The sequence below is a fragment of the Halichoeres trimaculatus genome, unplaced genomic scaffold (genome assembly GCF_033239565.1).
Source record: "Halichoeres trimaculatus isolate MK-OKI-2021-1 unplaced genomic scaffold, fHalTri1.1 fHalTri1_scaffold_10, whole genome shotgun sequence".
In the NCBI taxonomy this organism is placed as follows: Eukaryota; Metazoa; Chordata; class Actinopteri; order Labriformes; family Labridae; genus Halichoeres; species Halichoeres trimaculatus.
In genome coordinates, this window is record NW_027437187.1 from 19,407,040 (window position 1) to 19,426,808 (window position 19,769).

General features: G+C 40.6%; 1 protein-coding gene across 2 annotated transcripts; it reads left to right on the top strand.

Moving 5' to 3' along the window:
* Positions 1–4,796: 4,796 nt before the first annotated feature.
* On the top strand, positions 4,797–10,264 carry lrrc4.2 (leucine rich repeat containing 4.2). 2 transcript variants are annotated; one of them, XM_074677621.1, is made up of 3 exons: positions 4,797–6,026; positions 6,114–6,240; positions 6,392–10,264. In XM_074677621.1, the coding sequence occupies exon 3, from the start codon at positions 6,513–6,515 to the stop codon at positions 8,505–8,507; it is 1,995 nt and encodes a 664-aa protein (XP_074533722.1). In that variant the 5' UTR covers positions 4,797–6,026; positions 6,114–6,240; positions 6,392–6,512; the 3' UTR covers positions 8,508–10,264. The 2 variants fall into 2 exon arrangements, with proteins under 2 accessions (XP_074533722.1, XP_074533720.1); XM_074677619.1 differs by having other exon boundaries at positions 4,797–6,240.
* The last annotated feature ends 9,505 nt before the right edge of the window (positions 10,265–19,769 follow it).

Below are 19,769 nucleotides of genomic sequence, written 5' to 3' on the forward strand. Positions count from 1 at the left end.
TATTACCAGCCATCCGCTGTAAGTGCAGCAGGGCTGTGAATTGACTCCGGCTGGTGGCAGCTCCAGAGCCATCTAGCGTCCCAGTGTGAACCGTCTGTGGTGGTAACAGCCCACACAGGCTAATTGGGTCACACAGACACACATTTATCAACGTGTAGATTTAACATCCTGCAATATTCAATTTTCCCTCTAACCCTGATGTAGCTTTGCAGGGCAGGATGTCACATGCTCAGTATTGACCCAACCCACTGCAGCCTTACTTTTCCCCTCACTAAACTACTTTACAGATGCTCGGCACCCGTTCTTTTAACCCCATGTGGTACTAACCAACACCCTCCAAAGATTTTCTCTTGACTCTGAACACGTGACATGCACTCAGCTTTGTACCCTAAATATTTGCATTTGAAGTGATGCAGGGATTCCTCTTGAGATTCCCTCTGCAACATTAGAGAAGAGGACATAACCTGACTAATACATGGCAGAGCAACAGATTGTGATTGGATTTTGTGATAGGTCAGAGACTTTGACCAACACTCAGTGTCCATTATCAGGGGCTTAGATCTCTCACACTACATAAACATAGACCAAATCAGATGAGGTCAATAAGGATAAAATGCTTCACATATTAGCAGCTGTGATTTTGACAGATCGGAGCATTGCACCCGTATGAACTCATTGAGGTTGTTAACCTCTGTACTAAAAACAAACCAAAGGTACTAATTAAGTGGCTCCAGTGGTTGGAATGTATTAATTCTCTTTTCTTTGCTAATAAAAGTTTGAGAGCTTGTTTTGCTTTTATTTCACTTATTTCAGACACTTTTTTTAGCTCTCAAAAGTTTGTTGCGGCAACTGATAAAATTTGATTTAGCATTGTAAACAGCAAGAACTATTTTTTTTCCAAAACATTTAGCAATCTGCTGCAACAGGTGATAGTGTGCCAAATTAAGCATGTGGCAGAAAAGATCAAGGTGTTTAAGTCACTAATTCTTAAACCGATTAATGCATGAGGCAATCAAACTTGTTTAATACATTCAGCGCACAGCTTATGGGAAAACAATGATCTAAACAATGCAAGTAAACATTGGAAACTAATCACGTTTTTTTTTTTAATGATCAGACAACAAGGTCTAACTTGTGGTTCACTCTATTATGTTTAATATTATTTCAGATGCTTTCCCTTTAAAAAATGTATGACATTTAGAAAGATAAGGCCAATTATTCCAGTGTAAAAATGTTACAGCTAGAGTGGACGCCTTGTTACACAAGATCCTATATCATTCCACCGAATTGTTCCATAAAACAGCTTGTGATTTACCTCACACTACATCTCAGATTTTAAAATGGTAATAAATCCTTAAAGCAAGGACCTTACCACATTTATTAAGACAAATAGACCATGGAGCCTGGAACCATAACCCCTGTCTGATTTGGTAACAGAAAACTACAGAAAAGGAATGCTGTGTGCACCGTCTTTGATAATGCTCTGGTATTGAATGGTGTTGTGCTCCCTGCTGGTCGCTGTTCTTTGTTGGTTGTATTAACCAGGAGAAGATACATGTCTACAATTTGTCAGAGCTGTAAGGTAAAGAGATTGCCAGGTTATTATCTGTCTTTTTTAAGACAATTAATCTTAAGAATAAGCATCAAGGTAACATAAAGACCTCAGAAAAGCTCCATTTTTTGGTTTTAACCTAACAGTATTTCACAGATAGACTAAGCACATTTAGAAACTCGAGACCTTATTTAATTAAAAACAGGTACATTTTTGCGAAATTATTTAGGTGAGCAGTTATCTGTGTGCAGGATGGAAAGCCTGGAAAACCTGGAAAACACTTGATTGCTGTCATCTGAAAATATGCTTGATATGATTAAATACTCTGACAGTTGTGTAGGTTCAGTAGTATTAAGAATAGGCCTCACTCAGTAAACACCCCAAGTCACATCACACAGTAACACATGCTGTGTGACATGAAGGTTATGTCACGACGGGAGCAGCTAAACTGACAAATAATGTAAAATATTTGATTAAATTAAAACAAAATAAATAAAAATTATAACAATACTGCTGCTACTACTACAACTGATAATAATAATAATAATAATAATAATAATAATAATAATAATAATAATAATAATAATAATAATAATAATGATAACAATAATAAAACAAATTCTAAGTTAGGGATGGAACAGTTAAGTTTCCCTCACTAGGTTTTGGGGCGTGTGTGCTTCGTTCGGTTCATGTTTTTCCTTTTTCTTCTTTTTACTGCTCAGTTTGAGGTGAGAATGTAGCTTGTTTTTACAATTACAATTCACACCGAACCAAAAACTGTGACCATAAAACTGTGATAAGAACCAAACAGTGGATTTTGTGAACCGTTCAATTTGTATTCATAGTGTAAAATAATGACTAACTGTTACATAACTTTTAAATAGGTATAAATGAATTTTACTATTTCTCATCTTGTTTATAAAGTAAAAAGTTGTTAAGCATGTCATGTTTCATTGCTGAAGTTGACATGTGGGCTAGCCTCTTCCTGCAGCTAAATTTTGGTTGCCAAGAAAGTCACGATAACCATATTATTACGATATTTACTGAAACTTTGATAGGAAGGGCAGATTCATCATTCCTAAAAAAAAAAAAAACTTCCACTTTGCATCTCTTTTTTGGCAAAATACTCCGAACACAAGCTCAGAGAGGTGATGATTCACATGGCATAAATTAAAACTCACACTTCTGCTTTTACCCCTTGCTGTCTCAAATACCCACATTTCTGTAGTTTATTTTCATTCCCCTTTTTTTAGTCCTCAGTTAGCCATTCTTTTGATATGAAGAAAAAAAATTGCATAGAAGTTTAATTCATTCTCTTTGTTGAACACTGAAAATGGCATTTCTCTCAAGATACAACGGGGCAATGAAGGAGAGTTTGGAGCCTTGTTTAATTCAAAACCCTGACTTCTTGTTTCACAACCAAAAATGTCTTAAGTGCAAAGACTTTCTGAGAGCTGTTTTTTTCCTCTAATTGTTCATTTCACAGAACCATGAGTCATGGCCTGAAATGACTTTGTTTTTGTAAATACCAGACTGATTTCAAAACATTCCTTGTATTCTCTTTGTCTGTTTTAAGTTTAAAAAATTGAAAACCTTTCCGTTTGTTTACATATTAAGACAATAAAAACACGTCATGCATTAAACATGAGATATAAACAATATGAGTTTACACACTTAGATTACTTTAAGCTTTGCATTATACTAACAAAAAAAACAATTGAGGCAAGACGTCATTTCAACCAAAGCTTACGTCTTATGTATCACATTTTATAATCATACATATTATATCCATGTGTGATTTTCTTGTATAAATAAAAAGAAATTAACGTCTTTGAAGGATGGCATGAATGCGACAAGAAAAATTTGAGAAAAGCAAGTTTTATGACTACTTTATTAAAGATAATTCACAAGATGCCTTTGCATAAGATGTTATTGCATTAAAAAAATCACATGCAACCCGCAAGCATTAGTTTTCATTGTAAACATCAGTTGATAGCACTTTGTATGCATTTAGAGAAGTTTCAATTCCACTTCATCCTAATGACCCAATAGAGGAATGCAAAACCCAGTCATGTCCAATTTATTTTACACATTTGAATTAAAATTACAATGGACAGTTGCACATTTATTATTGTCTGTATCCACTATTTTTTTCATCTTTCTATAGACCCCTACAGCAAATATATATGTGACAGGAGAAGGAGGAGGAGAGGGAAAGAATGTGGTCATTAACCAAAGGCAGAGAGGGAGACTCCTTCTCCTGCATTCAAATGATGCTTAATCTAACACTATCAACTCTCCTCTCATCCCACCTTCTCCCCACCCCGACTCCTCAGCCCTCTTTCCTTCTGCCTTTCTGTGCTATTTCACTGAGAAGGCTACTATGCAGTATGTTCCCTCATCCGTCTCCCTCATCCTTTTCCTCTATACCTATTTATCTAATTTCTCTCTTCCTTCTATAGGCTCCTTTCCCCTATTTCACCAAGGACGTGGATATATCTCCTCTTGCCCATCCCCATCTCTCTCTCCCCCACTCTTTCGGTAAGTCTCCTCTCCTCTATCTCTCCGTCTTTCTCTCATCTTTCGAAGAGATAACTGTGTGCGAGCTCTTTCATCTTTCTCCTCCCTGAAGAGAAAACTGCCCAGCAGACACAGAGAAGCAGAGTCAGCATTTCGGTCCTCTATGATGTCACGGACCCCCAGACCCAACCCCCCCACCTCCAAAACACTCTGCACAATAAATCCTCTGACGCTGGAAAAATCAGAAAACCATACGTAAAACAAACAACTTTTCCTGTTTGTTGCAAATGCACAACAGAAACACTCACCAAACTGTGGCTTATGAGACGCAAGGCATAGAAACAAGATGCATCCCAGCGAGAAAGCGCAAAACTGCTCCCAAGTTGGAGGAGAAAGTCTGACTGCTTTTCTCTGTGTGATGGATTGGAATGAGCTGCTTTCAATTTTAATGATAGGCTTGGGGAAGGTGGTGTAAAGACAAGCGAGAGAGCTGGGAGGATCGGCTCAGGTAAGAGATCCGGAGAGTCAGACTAAAGAAATAAGGCAACATGTGAGAAACGGAGACCAAAGGGAGAGAGGAAGAGAGGAGAAGATAGTTTCAATGAGGGGAGGGAACAGGAGGGATACGGGAGGAGGGGAGGTTGAATGTGTTAATACACAGGAACACTGCATCAAACCAATGCACTGCTCTGAGGCTGGCTGAGCAGCTGAGAGGAGTGCGTCAGCAGTACATTCACGTTCCCACTGAAGGACAAAGGGAGGGGGCAGAGCGAGCATCTTAGCTGCCTGCAACACCGACACGGAGGGGGGGAATAGAGAAAAGAGAGAGATTGGAGAATAAACAAGAGGAGGAGATGTGGATTAGAATGCTGTTCCTGCTGCTTCTGTGACGGTGGGCTGCCTGTTTGAGTGCTCGCGTGCCTCCTCTCCATCCCTCTCTCTCACACACACTCTTTCCTTCGTGCTCTCTATCTTCCTCCTGCTCTTGATCTGTCAGTACTTCTCCCTCTCTCTCAATCACTCTCTTTCTATCTCTCTTTTCCTCTCTCTCGCGCTCTCTGTTCTACTCCGGCTACTGCAGTAGTCCACCAGCCAGCCGCAAGTCTGACAGCCACACACATGGCTAACTGCCACAACTTACTACCTCAGCCCTGGAGAAAAAACTAACAAATAAGCAAGCAGAAGAAGACTGCAGGAGACAGCCTGGGGACAAACAGCAAGTGGAGAGAAGAATCCTCAATACCTTTCTCTGTTTTTTTTGGGGATATGGATACGGAGCCCACTTCCACACACATCCTCTAAGCGTCATCCTGTCTTTTCTCTCATCGCAGAAGAGGACAAGAGTGCTCCCTCTCTCTTCCGACAGCCTTTTGCGGAGCTCCAGCAGTGCAGCGCATCCCCTCTCCACCCCCCACCCAGCGCCACCATCTCTCCCACCACCCCCAACTCCCCCTCCCTCCCCCCACAGCCCCCCCCTCCCCCCAGGAGGAATAGACGGATTACTGCTAACTGTGCACACGGCAGCCTGCAGCTGCTCTGACCAGGGCCAGCGCAACGTTGGGAGGAAGCAAGAGGAACACAGAGGAGGAGAGGAGAGGGGGATGACTGTGCCGGGAGTTCTTTAGCCTTTTTCTGTCTCTCAGTCTCTGTCACAACGGGGCTAATCAGCGACCGACTAGCCCTTGGCAAAGTCACAGTGAGGGAGGTCTCACCACCAAACAGGCGACCAGCGGACGAGCAAACACATGTATCAGGAGCTGTCAGAACTGGGGATTTTTATTTCTTTTATTTGGCCACTTCTTCTCTCCTCTGCTGTCTTTCACTGCGCTATGGATCAGTGTTATTTATCCACTGTGGAGCAGCATTTTGGAGTCTGCAGCCTTGCAGGGGGGCAGTTAGTGGGGGCAGAAGGGATCCAGGCACCTGCTAAGCCTTCCTGGCCTTACATCTGCCCGTGAGTGCTTTCATGCTTTTTTCAGTCTTAAATAGTAGGAGCCATTTTGTACCCAGGGCTAATAGAGGGGCCACCTCACTTTTTCAGAGAGGGAAAACAAGAAATCATCAATCTCTTCACTCTCCATGGAACGGAATAATAAATGAACGTGATGCATGGCTGTTGCTTTTAACATTTGGAAAGAGGGAAAAAGAACCACTTCCAAACTAATGAGGTACATCATTGATGTTGTTATTAATCAATTTCTTACACTGCTGCTCTGCTTTTCCTATGCTACTATTCTTGTATTAATCTCTCTCACTCTGTCTTCTCCTCTGTTCCTCTTTTTTTTCCCTTCTCTCTTTCTCACCTCTGTTTTGATGTAGCATCTTCCTGCACTGTCGATGGAACTTAGGAGCCTTAAGTTGCTCCAGCCAGGCTAAGGTGGTCTGTCCTCTGGTGTGTGCCGTCTCCCCCCACCATGCAGAATAATGAGCCCTCCACACCATGAGTCCTCTGGGCCAGGTTAGTGTGCAGCCTACCTGGAACGCAGCTCTGCTTGCCTTGATCTCTCTCATGGTACCTACTCTCAGTATGTGCCAGTCCACGGGCCCTGCACTGGGCTCGGCCAACCCACAGAACTGTCCAGGTGTGTGCTCCTGCACTAACCAGCTCAGCAAGGTGGTGTGTACCCGCCGAGGCCTGATTAGGGTCCCTCCAAACATCCCAGCTAACACCAGGTACCTGAACTTGATGGAAAACAGCATAGAAACTATACAGGCGGATACGTTCAGGCACCTGCATCACTTGGAGGTACTGCAGCTTGGCAGAAATGCTATCAGACAGATTGAGGTGGGGGCTTTTAACGGCTTGACCAGTCTCAATACCCTGGAGCTGTTTGACAACAGACTGACAGTCATACCAAGTGGAGCTTTTGAGTACCTGTCAAAGTTGAGAGAATTATGGCTTAGAAACAATCCTATGGAGAGCATTCCCTCCTATGCCTTCAACCGTGTCCCCTCCCTCATGAGACTGGACCTTGGAGAGCTGAGGAAGTTGGAATATATATCTGATGGGGCATTTGAGGGCCTTCAAAACCTCAAGTACCTCAACTTGGGGATGTGTAACCTTCGGGAGTTTCCGAATCTATCGCCACTGGTGGGATTGGAAGAGCTGGAAATATCAGAGAACGTTTTCCCTGAACTGAAGCCCGGAGCCTTTCGTGGGCTTAAGAATTTACGCAAACTATGGATTATGAACTCTGTCATCACTAATATTGAAAGGAATGCATTTGATGACATCACAGCCTTGGTGGAGCTGAACTTAGCCCATAATAACCTATCATCCCTTCCACATAACCTCTTCACTCCTCTACAATACCTGGTGGAGTTACACCTGCACCACAACCCCTGGCGATGTGACTGTGATGTGGTGTGGCTCTCCTGGTGGCTCAGAGAATACATTCCCACAAATTCCAGCTGCTGTGGACGCTGCCACACCCCGATCCACATGAGAGGTCGATACCTGGTGGAGGTTGATCAGACCACCTTTCAGTGTTCGGCGCCGTTTATACTTGATGCTCCAAGAGATCTAAACATCTCAGCAGCGAGGGTTGCTGAGTTGAAGTGTCGCACTGCTGCCATGAGTTCAGTCCGATGGCTCCTCCCCAATGGCACTGTATTGACCCATGGCTCGGCTCATCCTCGGATATCTGTTCTCAACGACGGGACTCTCAACTTTTCCACCGTTCTGCCGTCAGACACAGGTGTTTATACTTGCATGGTGAGCAACATGGCAGGAAATTCCAATGCCTCGGCCTACTTAAATGTCAGCAATGCAGAACTGAACACATCCAATCTGTCATATTTTACCACTGTGACAGTGGAAGTTTTGGAGCCCACGGTAGACGAGACCCCTAAACCTAAACCTACTGTTCCTGCTTCCCCTTCCGTCTTTCAGCCTGTGTTCATCTCCACTCCTACCGTGCTCTTCCAGAGCACTCAGACTCCAAGGCAAGTGTCCATCCCCACTGCCAGAATCCCTAGCGGGCCAGCCGCAAGCCTGGATGAGGTGATGAAAACCACCAAAATCATCATTGGCTGTTTTGTTGCCGTTACCTTGCTAGCAGCTGCCATGTTAATTGCATTCTATAAGCTACGGAAGAGGCATCAACAGAGGAGCACGGTGGCAGCAGCCAGGACCATAGAAATCATACAAATGGAGGAAGAAGTTCCTCCTGTTCCACCGCCCACCTCTGGATCTAGTGGCTCTGATGACACAGGGTTGGTACTGCCGACATTAGTGGAACACAACAGCAACACCTTTAAACCTGGGTACGTGTCCTCCTCATCCCGCCAAGGGGGCTATGGAGCCCACTGGACCCAGAACAACTCTCTTCATCGCTCAGTCAGACAGCATCACAGCCACATCAGCACCATTACTGATCCCTATGCCATTAAGACTACTCATGGCAAAGAGAAGGTTCAAGAGACCCAAATCTGAGTAATGCTCCCTTAATGGATCTATCTCTGACTCTGCCCCGACCTCTCCTCTCCACTTATCTGCTCACCACTCCATGCAATAGAATGCACAAAGAACAAAACGGTAACTTTCTTTTGTACAGATGTGCTAAACAGAGACAGTTTTTTGTTTCTTGTACATGCCTATACATAAGTATATAAATATTAAAAGATACAAATATATATAAATGAAAATCCCATCAGGCAGTGGTGAGACATGCAGATTATATAAGAAAAGAAAGTAAATTGAAACTATTTTCTCATAACTGGTGACTTCTCTTTAAAATAGGCAAAGGTACTGAACTGCTTTTGTGATTGAGAACAGGAGGAGGTTCCATCTACTCTTGGAGAAGAGATGTCAAGTTGTTTTTTTGAGAATATTTAAAATGCAGTTAAAAACTCTTTATACAGGAACCAGTTTCTAAGTACAGCCCCAAATGTAAGCTCTAGTTTTTACCGTGCCAAATATTATATGCAATAAAATGGTATTGCCAGACTGAGGAACACAAAAAGACACAAGTAAAATCTAGATAGATAAAAAACCATTTGTCCAGGATAGCAGTGTAATGGCACAGATAGAATGTGCTGTTCAGTAGCTATCAGCCAAATGCTTTTGGACTGCAGTGAATTTCTGCAGCTAAGGTTTAACCCTGTGTTTGCCAGAGCTAAGCTGCGTTTCTTTGACAGTGCCCGTGCTTCTTAGTTTTAGCATATCTAAACATGTTTAGTTAGTGTGCACATGATTTCCCACTGGTTTAACTGGCAAAGACGAAGTGCAGGTCAGTAACAGTTGTTGCAAGTACTTTGTTCTGTTATTGGTTGCATTTTGGATTATTTTCTCCCCTAAGGTTTTACATGCTTCTTTATGGCTTGTGTAGTGTTTAGGGCTAATTTATAAATGCATTACAGCAGTTGCCTGACTTGTCTCTGCAAGGGCTCATTCCGATGCTAATTCTTCAGAGGAACAGACATGTGGTGCAGTGATACAGGTCTTTGCTGACCATTCGGCTTTTGAAGATAAAAAAAAGAGACAATTGAAGTGAAACAAAATGAATGTCTGATACTGGGGCTTTTCCATGGACTACATTGAAACATGACTTTGTTTTTCTTTTAACAGTTTATTTTGAGCAACACTATTTTTATGGAGAGACTAAGGAGGCTATGAAAAATAAAAACCTTTGGTTTGTATTTCTCTAATCAGAAACACTTTCATCTGATGTTTTTTCTTCTCTCTGAATATATTTTCATTTCTGTGTATGTTGTTTTATCGCATAAATCTGGAAGCAGCATTGTAAATCGTATCCTTCTCAACCCCCCCGTCTTACGGTCCTATGCATTTACTCAGTGTCTGCATGAATGGGTCTTTAAGTAACTGGTGTACAATGCTGCATTATACCCCACAGTGGGGCTCTATGCAGGTCAGATAGGCTGTTGGTCTTTGATGCCTCAGCTTAGTTCTTAACATTGATTTCTCAGTGACTGTGAAGGGGAAAATACATGTATCCCACAGTTCTACAGTTTGTGGGTTTCTTTTCCTTACTTGCTCATCTGCAGGCTCCAGCTTCCACTTGAGTTGGTTATCCCTCAAGTGAAAAAAAAAAAGAAATACATGTTGAATAATTAATGAGATGGAAAACAGTTGTGGTCATTTCATCATGATACGAGGTACAAATCAAGCCTAGTTAAGCATAGCACGTACCACCAGGGAGTGTTCTAAATATACCACCACAAAAATAAGAAATCAGACTCTTTTTTTTTTTCTGCTTCCTTTTTTTGTAGATGTTCCATGTGTCAACGCAATTCTAAGCAATTTAGATTATCTTGATGTCACACCATTGGGAAAAGTCAGCATGCGTAATATGGTGACTAAAACCTTTTACCTGTGACCTTACACTGTTGCCTTAAACATTACCAACAGCCATACTTCCTCATTAAGAACAGATTTCAACAAATTTTATCAAACCCTACAGCTTTCTGGTTCCCTTAAAGTTTGATGTTCTCCTGCAAAAGTGCTTCAGCTGAGGCTATTTGGGGATAAAGGGGAAATTACAGTATGACCCCTGTGCTAATTATGGAGCATGGTGAGTTGACAAGAACACCAAGGCTTCATTTAAAACCTCCCGGCTTGACTTCCTGTTCCATCAAGAGGCGGTTAATAATGAGCTGTGAGTTGCTGTCGGGCATAATGTTACTCTGTGCATACTTTTCCTGTGGCATTCACAATCAGATCACTGCATTACATTAGGAACTCCTCTGGTGCAGCACAGGAAAACAGGGACAGCTATTATGTAACAGTGTGGAATACAGGTTGAGTAGGAGTCAGTTAAAATATGTTCAAATATAGATTTTATTTAAATAGAATGTATGTAATATACTCAAACTAATGAAATCATATCAGGTATTGCAGGTGAGGAGGTAAACCCTCCAATGTTCTCATTTTGGAGGTTCCCTCAGCTCTGAGTGAATGGATAGAGAGGTGCCCAATTTTTTTTTCTGCAGCACACCTGGCAGTGTGAGTACAGGTGGAGAGCATGGCAAAGCAGATGGCACTCTTCTGACTATGTCAAGTGTTTCTTTATTTTCTTCACAGTGCAAGAGCTACACTTTAAAAAAAAACCAATCCCCTCCTTAGAATATGATGGCTCTATGCTTCAACAACACAGAGTGTTCTTGGTTGTTACAGTATGTGTGGGTTGAAAAAAATAAAAAAAACACTCTTATTATTTCCTCAGCTCGCTGTGACTCCAGCCGCATCAAGGCTGGTGGCTGTTTGTAGAGCCTTAAAAGTGCTTCCTAACTAGCCACACACAGGAGCAATAACAAGGACTTCCTTTTTTCTTCACCCTCCTCCTCGTCCTCCTCTTCAGTGTTAACAGCAAAAAGGGGTAGGCTGCTGCGGCATTAGCATAATACTATCAACCATTCATCCAATCCAGGTTTGCTGCACCAGTGTGGAAGGTGAAGAGGCTGAGGACTGGAGTGAAATGGCCATTGTGTTAACCGCTGAAAACAAGAGCCCAGACAATAGCTGTTCCCTGACAACATCAGCAGGGTTAATATGAATCTTTTCTCAGGGGTGGCTGCCGTCTTATCTGCAGCAGCTGAGTCAGTCATATGCTTTGAATTTGGCTGTATGTTGCCTTGTTGCAAATGAGCTGTGAAGATGTCTTGTCATAACTGCTGCCGTCTCCCTTTCTCTATCGTCTCCCTTTTATCCCTCGCTAATTGACTTAAAATCACTGACTGAAACCCCCTTCATTTAGGGATAGATTGTTTTTTTAAAGCAACCTCTTTCCCACTGTCCTTCGTCTTCTCCTGTTATCTGTTTGGCACAGCAACTGTCACACATTTGCATAGTCCTTTGGAGCATGCTCACTCATGCCCACCTGTTTTTTCCCCATCCTATTGATTTTCAGCCAAAGGTTTTCTACAGATAGAGCTTCAGCTGAAGACTAATGCATCTTTTTGAAGTAAGCACTGTGTGTCAGAGGCTCATGCAATCCATATTGGCAGGCGATTGAAAAGGTGAAACAAATGGCCAAACTGACACAGTATAGTTGGTCTTACTCTTTCTAGATATGATCTGCAGGGGGGCTACGAGAGAGAAGCTGGGATAAGGCTCTATGGAGGGCGTTCTTTGAGGTAAGGGTTTGTTGGGAACAAGTCCTTGAAGCCTCAAGATCCATATCTGTTAATGAAGTCCCTGGCAGTGTTGGTTATTCTGTCATAGTTTCATTGCTGGCTGATACCTTTTCTGTGCCCACAAAAGGATTGTAAGAAATGATCCTTGGTCCTCTTAGAGGTGAGAAATGACCTCAAATCATCTTTTATCCTTCTCTTTAGACGTGATTACTCCAGTCACTGCACTCCACACTACAGCCTTATACTTTGGCTTAAATTGGCGAACACTAGCAGACTATTCTCATTTTTATGTTCAAGCATTTGTTAAAACAATTAAAAATATTCAGACGTAGGACTCCTCCTCTCTGGTTTTCAGGGTAAAGTAAGTAAATGCAAGTTTATTTTTTCAGAGATGCAAAATAAAAAAAATAAACCTTCATGTGTCTTATATCAGTTGCCAGCATACAGAAAAAAAATTGAAAGTAAAAACTTAGTTTCTCACTAAGACTCCATATGTATTTCTTTTTTTTTCAGAGTGTGTTTTTCTAAACTGGTGCTTGGTTTTAGGTCAAAGCAAGTAACAATAACAAATAACAGGAAGATAAATAAGAGAGGAAAAACAAATCACTGCATACAAATCTACATCAGCATTCCACAAACAAGCACAATATCCACAAATAGTCTCAGAAAAATAATTACTGGTCCCAGCTAGTTAGAGTTTACAGGCAACAGTGTTTCACAGCTCCTTTGTTTTTGTTTTTACTATTGTTAACGTTTCCCAAACTGTTCCTGAACACAATTAACAGAGAATGAAATGTAGGTACATTAAGTTCTGATGAAAACAGAGAAATCCTCCTAATTGTGCTGCGAACAGTTCTTTATAGAACTTCAGGAAAACAGATGACAGGGGTAACAGACGTTGAAAACTTATTCATAACTTGGATACATGAAAGGACTACTCTGATTACACTCTAGGACATGTATGTGCACCAGATGAGTGAATGTAACAGGAAAAGTTAACAAATTAAGAGTATGAACAACACATGGCAGATAGTTGCCTGAACTCAGTTTTCATGAAAAAGTGAGGACATTGGCTCCCAGCCACTTCCTTCTGCTCTGCTCATCCAAGTTAGATTTAAAAAGAAGTAGAAATACTTTGTGCCATGGAGGAAGTGCAAAATGTGACCTTGCCATTATGCTGCATGAGAGCAAACACTCAGGCCTCATTGTACTGTACAGTTTGTGTAAGTGTAATGTAGGCCAGTGTGCTCTCTTTGGAGCAGTGCAGCTCCAGATAAAGGGTGGCAGTTGGAGGTTGTTCGTGCAGCTCTCTTTCTCTGTCACTCAGTCCCACTGTCTGTCTGTTTTATTCTGTGTGTGTGCGCCGTGTTTGTGTGTGGGTTTAAATGAGGGTCCTCCACAGCAGTGACAGTCAGTGTTCTGTTATTTTAACCTCTCCAACTCACTTCTGAGGAGGTTGAAGCAGAGCACATGAATGAACCCACGCTGAGAGGTAAACAAAAACAAAAGACACACTGAGGAAAGAACAGAAAAGATAAATGCTTCAAGACAAGGCTATCCCAGATGCTGCTGTGGATAAGCGTGTGTAGCTTTAATTGAATGTACTGTTTTAATTATAGTGGTTATCATACTCCTGTACAAAGGGTTCACACAAGTACTAAAAGGCCTTTGAAATGCTTTACTTAAGCCCTGTAATAGCTTCACTTGAAGTCATCACACAAAGGACACTATGTCTCTACGTGATATATTCTCATGCAGCGCCAATTACAATACAAAGATAAAGAATCGTTTAGGCAATTTCAGTTGTATTTTGTTTATATGGATGTGTACAAATCTTTCCTTTGTTCACTTAACCACTTTCCCTGTGTGAATTACACTCAGTGGTCTAAATCATGAATTGTGTTCACTTAGACACATTATGCATCATTAAGGATGTAAAAATTACAACATGGTTTGTCAAACACAGTGCCGTCTATTGCATTGCGATAATCCTCCCATTTACCTTTTTATGGTGAGACATTTAAGAGCATAAGGGAGTAAAAATCAACAAATTAAAATAAAAAAGTAAGAACTCTTTAAAATGCCCACAAAATAAACTGTTTTCTTTGTAGCAAGTAGTGACAAAAACACCAACCCTTACCACTGCTGTAAACTGCATTTATTTATAGGGGCTTTGTGAAAAAATGTACTTGCAGGATTTTTGTTGCAAGAGTTACAGTTAGACGTTGAATGCATATATGACAGTTTTCAGGTGTCTAAAGCTTTGCTGTCAACCTAATGTTACACAAATACAGACCTGATGTCACTGATGATAACTGCAGATTTTGGTTCATGTGGCAGCCTCTAGCCTGGGAATACTGGAAGTGCTTCAAACTTTAGTTCATTCAGCATCCACTTGAGGCTGCCTACAGCAGCACTGGAAGTCACATATACACCTATTAAAAAAGCCAATCTTTACATTTAAGGCAAAAATAAACAGGTCACAGCCTAATGTCTAAAATAATTTTGGTATGGGTAGTTCATTTCTATCTGCACACACTGCATGGGTGTTATGAGTTTTTTTTTTTTTTTAGCTATATTAAACTTACAAGTCTTGTGTTATTAGTGGTTGGCTAACTTGATGGACAGGGGGGCACACTGTAGCTATACAGTTTTGTACAATACGTAATACGAAGATTTTGTCCCAATGATGTCATGCATTTGTTTCTGAAGCTAAGTCTTGAAGCCTTTGGTTGGTGGTCGACCTAGTTAAGAGACAGCGCTTAGGCAGGCCTTCAGCCTCCACAGCTTGAGTGTGCTGTCAACTCATGCAGCCACGTCTTTAATTAGGCAAAATTTGTAATTTTGGTATTTAAAAAAAAAAAAAAAAAAAGTCATAAGAAATGGTCCCCCCTTACAATGTGTGTAGAAACAGTATAAAAATGAGCTATTCAAACTAAACCTATTTCTAAATCAGTCTCTTAATATGTTCATTTGTGCTGAATGAGTTTGTAAGTGTCATCCAGTGCTTCTGCAGTCAGCCCCTTGTCTGCCTCTTGCTATGTTGACCAGTGGTTAGGTTGAGTCATTATTTCCGTTAGGACAACCTCTGATAATGGGTTCCAAAGCATCACTTCAGAACTATCTGGCTACCATGCCCATGTATTAGACATTGTATTTGTAAGGCAGGTTTTATATTTTAAATTCAACCCATTTCCACTGCTGCACTATTCAAGCTTGTTGGGGGCTATATCAACTATTAAGAGCAAATAAATATAAAAAATAAAATAATAATAACATTGTAAATGCAAACAAAGAAAATATTGTCGCCAATCTCTTCTGAGTGAGCATGACCAGTGACTCATAACTAACCAACCAGACAAGTGACTCATAACCAATCAGCCCAGACATATGGGAAGAATGAGAGAGACAAACTAATTAGTGAATATTTAAACCATGCATAGGGTTCTGCATTACACTAGCGAGACATTAAACTGAGTCCATTCGAGCTAATCGTAAGTTCATCAACAGACTCACTGTCAAATCTCCACAGCTCAGTGGCAGTTTTGGCAGTTTTACAGATTCACTTGGCTTTTTTTCTTTAAACTTGACTTCCGTCTCTTTTCTCTTTCATTCCATTGACCCTGCCAATAACATCCAAGGCCTCACGGTTGCTATGGTTTCCTTGGATTCCTGCGCAATGGTGATTGGCTGTTGAGGAAATTGTGGTAGACATGGAGCTGTGTGAATAGAGAGCTTACTGTGACCCTAACAGAATATACTGTATTCATATTTACTTTGAGGACCTTGGTTAGACAGCCACTCCAAACGAAGCTCAATGGGTCTATTCAGTGGTTGCAGTGTGTTGAGTTCATACTGTGGCAGATACATGGAAAAGATGTGATAAAAGAATAAAAAATCACTTTAACTGATAAACAAATCAACACAGCAACAGTGTAACACTCATTCAATGTAACCCAAAAAAATCAAAATGAGATTTTTTTTTTTTTTCCCAAATATCTATCATACTGCTGTTATACAGGAGCTACACAGTACACTTCAGGTGCACATGTGTGACTGAAACCTTTGTGTTTCCTTTCAGTGCCCATTTTAACAGGTTGGATCAGCAACAGAGCTCTAACAAGTAATGTGTCTCAGCTGTAGCTGCAGGGTTCATCATCTGGATTTAAAACCTGGGGTCAATGTGCAATTTTCCATTCCAGATATTGAAAGAAATAAACCGTCTCATTGTAGTACCTGTATTAGAGACGTACTGTCAACTTTATAGCACCAGCTTTAAAATTCTTCTCACCATTGGACTATAGTTGTGGAGGAAAAGCAAGTGTATATTTTGAATATTGTGCAGTTTTCACCTTCTTCACTGCAGAAAATGAATTTATTAACAGATGTACAGCAGGTCTGTAAATATAACAAATTAAATTGGTCAAATATGTTTTTCAAGGAACGTCACAGTCCTTTCTCCTTCAACATTATCCAGATTTTTTTCAATGATGTCAAAACAGCAATGCAATGATGAATGCTTTTACAGCTCGGTAAAGTCTGTTGCTTGTAAACATTGCTCCATTTGTATCTCTGCCCTTGTCATTCGTGTGTGAAGTTTTTGTTGCTCTTGGCGATTCACTTTCCTTTCACAGTCCAAACACAAGCTGACCATTTGAGCCGCCACTCCAAATGACTTGCATGTGTGAATGGGGGTGATAATGTGTTGGTTTGCGTGAGCTGGCCCTCCGACTGGCAACCTCTTTATGATGTATCAGTGCTGTTACAAGATACTGAAGTGAAAAGCTTGAGCACAAACAGCCCAAAGTACGAAGTAAGTCAATGATATTTTTATATTGCAGTAAATATTTTCATGTGATATCACACAGATACCAATAATCATGAAAGCTTCTGTCTTAAAGAGTTAGCAGTTGCTGTTGCTGATCCTAGTGTTTGGCACTTGAATCTCCATAATTTTCAGCTGAATACTGGCAGCAGTGACACTAAATAGGCCAGTGATTTGGTCATGATTGCAATATTAGCTAAAAATCTGTTTACTGGAATAAGGAAGTATGAGGTTATGTGAGACACATGCCCAGACAAAAAATCATCCTCCTGATTCCTAATGGAGTGTTTCCAAACTTTCTCTGCAGGGCCCGCCTTAAAGTAAATGAAACAGTGTCACATCCCCATCCCATAGACATACAAACTAGGGCTATCAGAATTAAAGCAGATTAATTCATCATCATGATTAACCAGAATAAAAAAATAACACAATAACCTATCTGCAACACAGAATTACTAAAAATCCCTGAAACGTCACTGGCAGTGCATTTTGGGCAGTGTGTCCAAGTAGAGTTACTACCACACATGTGCAAATAGGCAGTTGATCCGGTAGTGGCAGGAAGCAGAACCAACTACCTGGATATGGAAGACACTTAAAAGCATGTTGGCTCTCTTCATGGAAAATTTGAATCAAAAATAACATATATAGAACAGGTGACCAACATACAATATAATGAACACTCTGCAGGAAGCAATTTTCACCAAAGCACTTCCAGCTTAAAATACCAACACCACATTAAAGCAACACATACATTAGCAGGGATTCTGGAAGCACTTTGGCTAACCCATCGCCCAGCTTGCAACAAACCACCCACACAGAATGACAGGGCCTCAGTAAGTCTACCATGGACAGATTGACTGACACAGTTGTAAAGTGGATTGCAACAAACTGCAGCCCCATTATTATCATCAAGATTACAGACTGCTTTTGCAAGTTGCCTCTCACGACGAATTGTACAAGGCCCCAACAAGAAGCACAATTTTTTTTTTAACATGAACTTTTAAAGGTATTTGATAAACACATTAAGAGCATATGTATTCCCTTGTTTCGTGTATGTTTGCTCATGCAAATAAAACGTGATTAATACTAATTAAAAAAGAATATTTAATCTTCATTAATCAAAATTAATCTACAGCAACCATGTGATTAATCTGATTTTAATTGTCATGTCATGTCATGACAGCACAAATATACATACATACATACATACATACATACATACATACATACATACATACATACCACCTATTTATTTATATGCTTACTTTTTGGGGTAGTATTAACCACACCATTATTCTCAAAGTTATCAAACTGACAAGTTTTAGTGATGTAAGCGCATGGTTCATCGCTGGGCACCCGTAGCTGTCTGCAAACAGGGTAAAAGTCTGTCTCTTTGCCTCTTCCAAACTTTAAAAAAGTAAGGCTGCTTTATTTAGAAAATGTAACAGGGCGTATAAAAACTGATGATGGTTCGACATTTGGGGCCAAACACAGGGCCACAGAAAACTTGCCGTTTTGAGACAATGTTATTTTGGGTAGAGTGGTGTTATAGAAGCCATGAAATAATGGGTATCGGAGCACAGAAGTGTCTTTCTTGTGTTGTCTGGAAGTGTCCTAACTGCAAGGTTGATCCCAGGGTGCCAGGAGCCAAACAGGGACCCCCCTCCCATCACTGTTAAAACATCAATTTGGGATTTTAGTGGCATGCTCGAGTGGGTATGCCATCAAAAACACATCCTTCTCTGGTTTATCAACAACATTTAGTGGTAAACAGGAAGTACTAGGAGGCTGAGGGGAGAAAGGCAGTGATGAGATCTCATGAGCAGCAATAAAATTGCTCTGTGAGAGCAGATGAAAGCTGATAAGACCTTATCACATCACATACTTTTACAACAGGCCGAATGTGTGTCACAAGCTCTGGGTTCAGGTTGTCTGAAATATTCTTAGATGGCATTTGAAAAGCTTTCATTCAGGAAAACAAAAAGTATATGAGGGTAGCTGGGTTGGCTTTGAAGCTTTTGACAAAAAATGTCAGATTCCCTTCCTCTGTGCCATAAAAAGCCATTAAATCTTGAATTTCTACATTTTTTGATATTCAAAAAGTGAAACCCATGTATCATATATCGATTTCAAGCGTTTATTTCTTTTAATTGTGCTGATTATGGCTTACAGATAATGAAAGCCCAAAATTTATTATCACATAAAAATAGAATATTACATAAGACTAATAAAAGGATTTTCAGACAGAAATGCTGGCTCTCACAAAAGCATGTTTGTTTATATGGGCTCAGTACTTTGTTGGGGCACCTTTTTAAATGAGTTACTCCATCAGTGTGGTGCCAAATGGAGGTGATCAGCCTGTGGCATTGCTGGGGGTTATGGAAGCTTTCTAATTATCAAAGCACACAATAAACTCACTGATAAAGTGGGTACAGTACACAGCAGAACAGATTTGGTTTTGGTTTCAAGGGATCACTCAGGGTTGTGGAAAGTTGAATGCACTCTTGTGTGTGGCATGTTTTCCCTCAGCGTTTCTCCTCTGCTCTGCTCTGATACCATTGTAAAGAACATTGTAGGACCCTGCATTTGTCAACTTAATTTTAAAACGCTTTTACAACATACAATAACTAATGAAAACTAAAGTTCTTTGAAAAAATGACAATTGCTCATAAATCATCGTAAAGTTTAATTTTAATGACAGAAAACACGTTTGAAAAGCATTTATTCAAAGTGTATTTTCCACTTTCTTGCTTGATCCATGACTATCTGTTATTCTGG

Coding starts and splice junctions, on each gene's coding strand:
- lrrc4.2 (XM_074677619.1), top strand. CDS start 6,513: ATGAGTCCTCTGGGCCAGGTTAGTGTGCAGCCTACCTGGAACGCAGCT.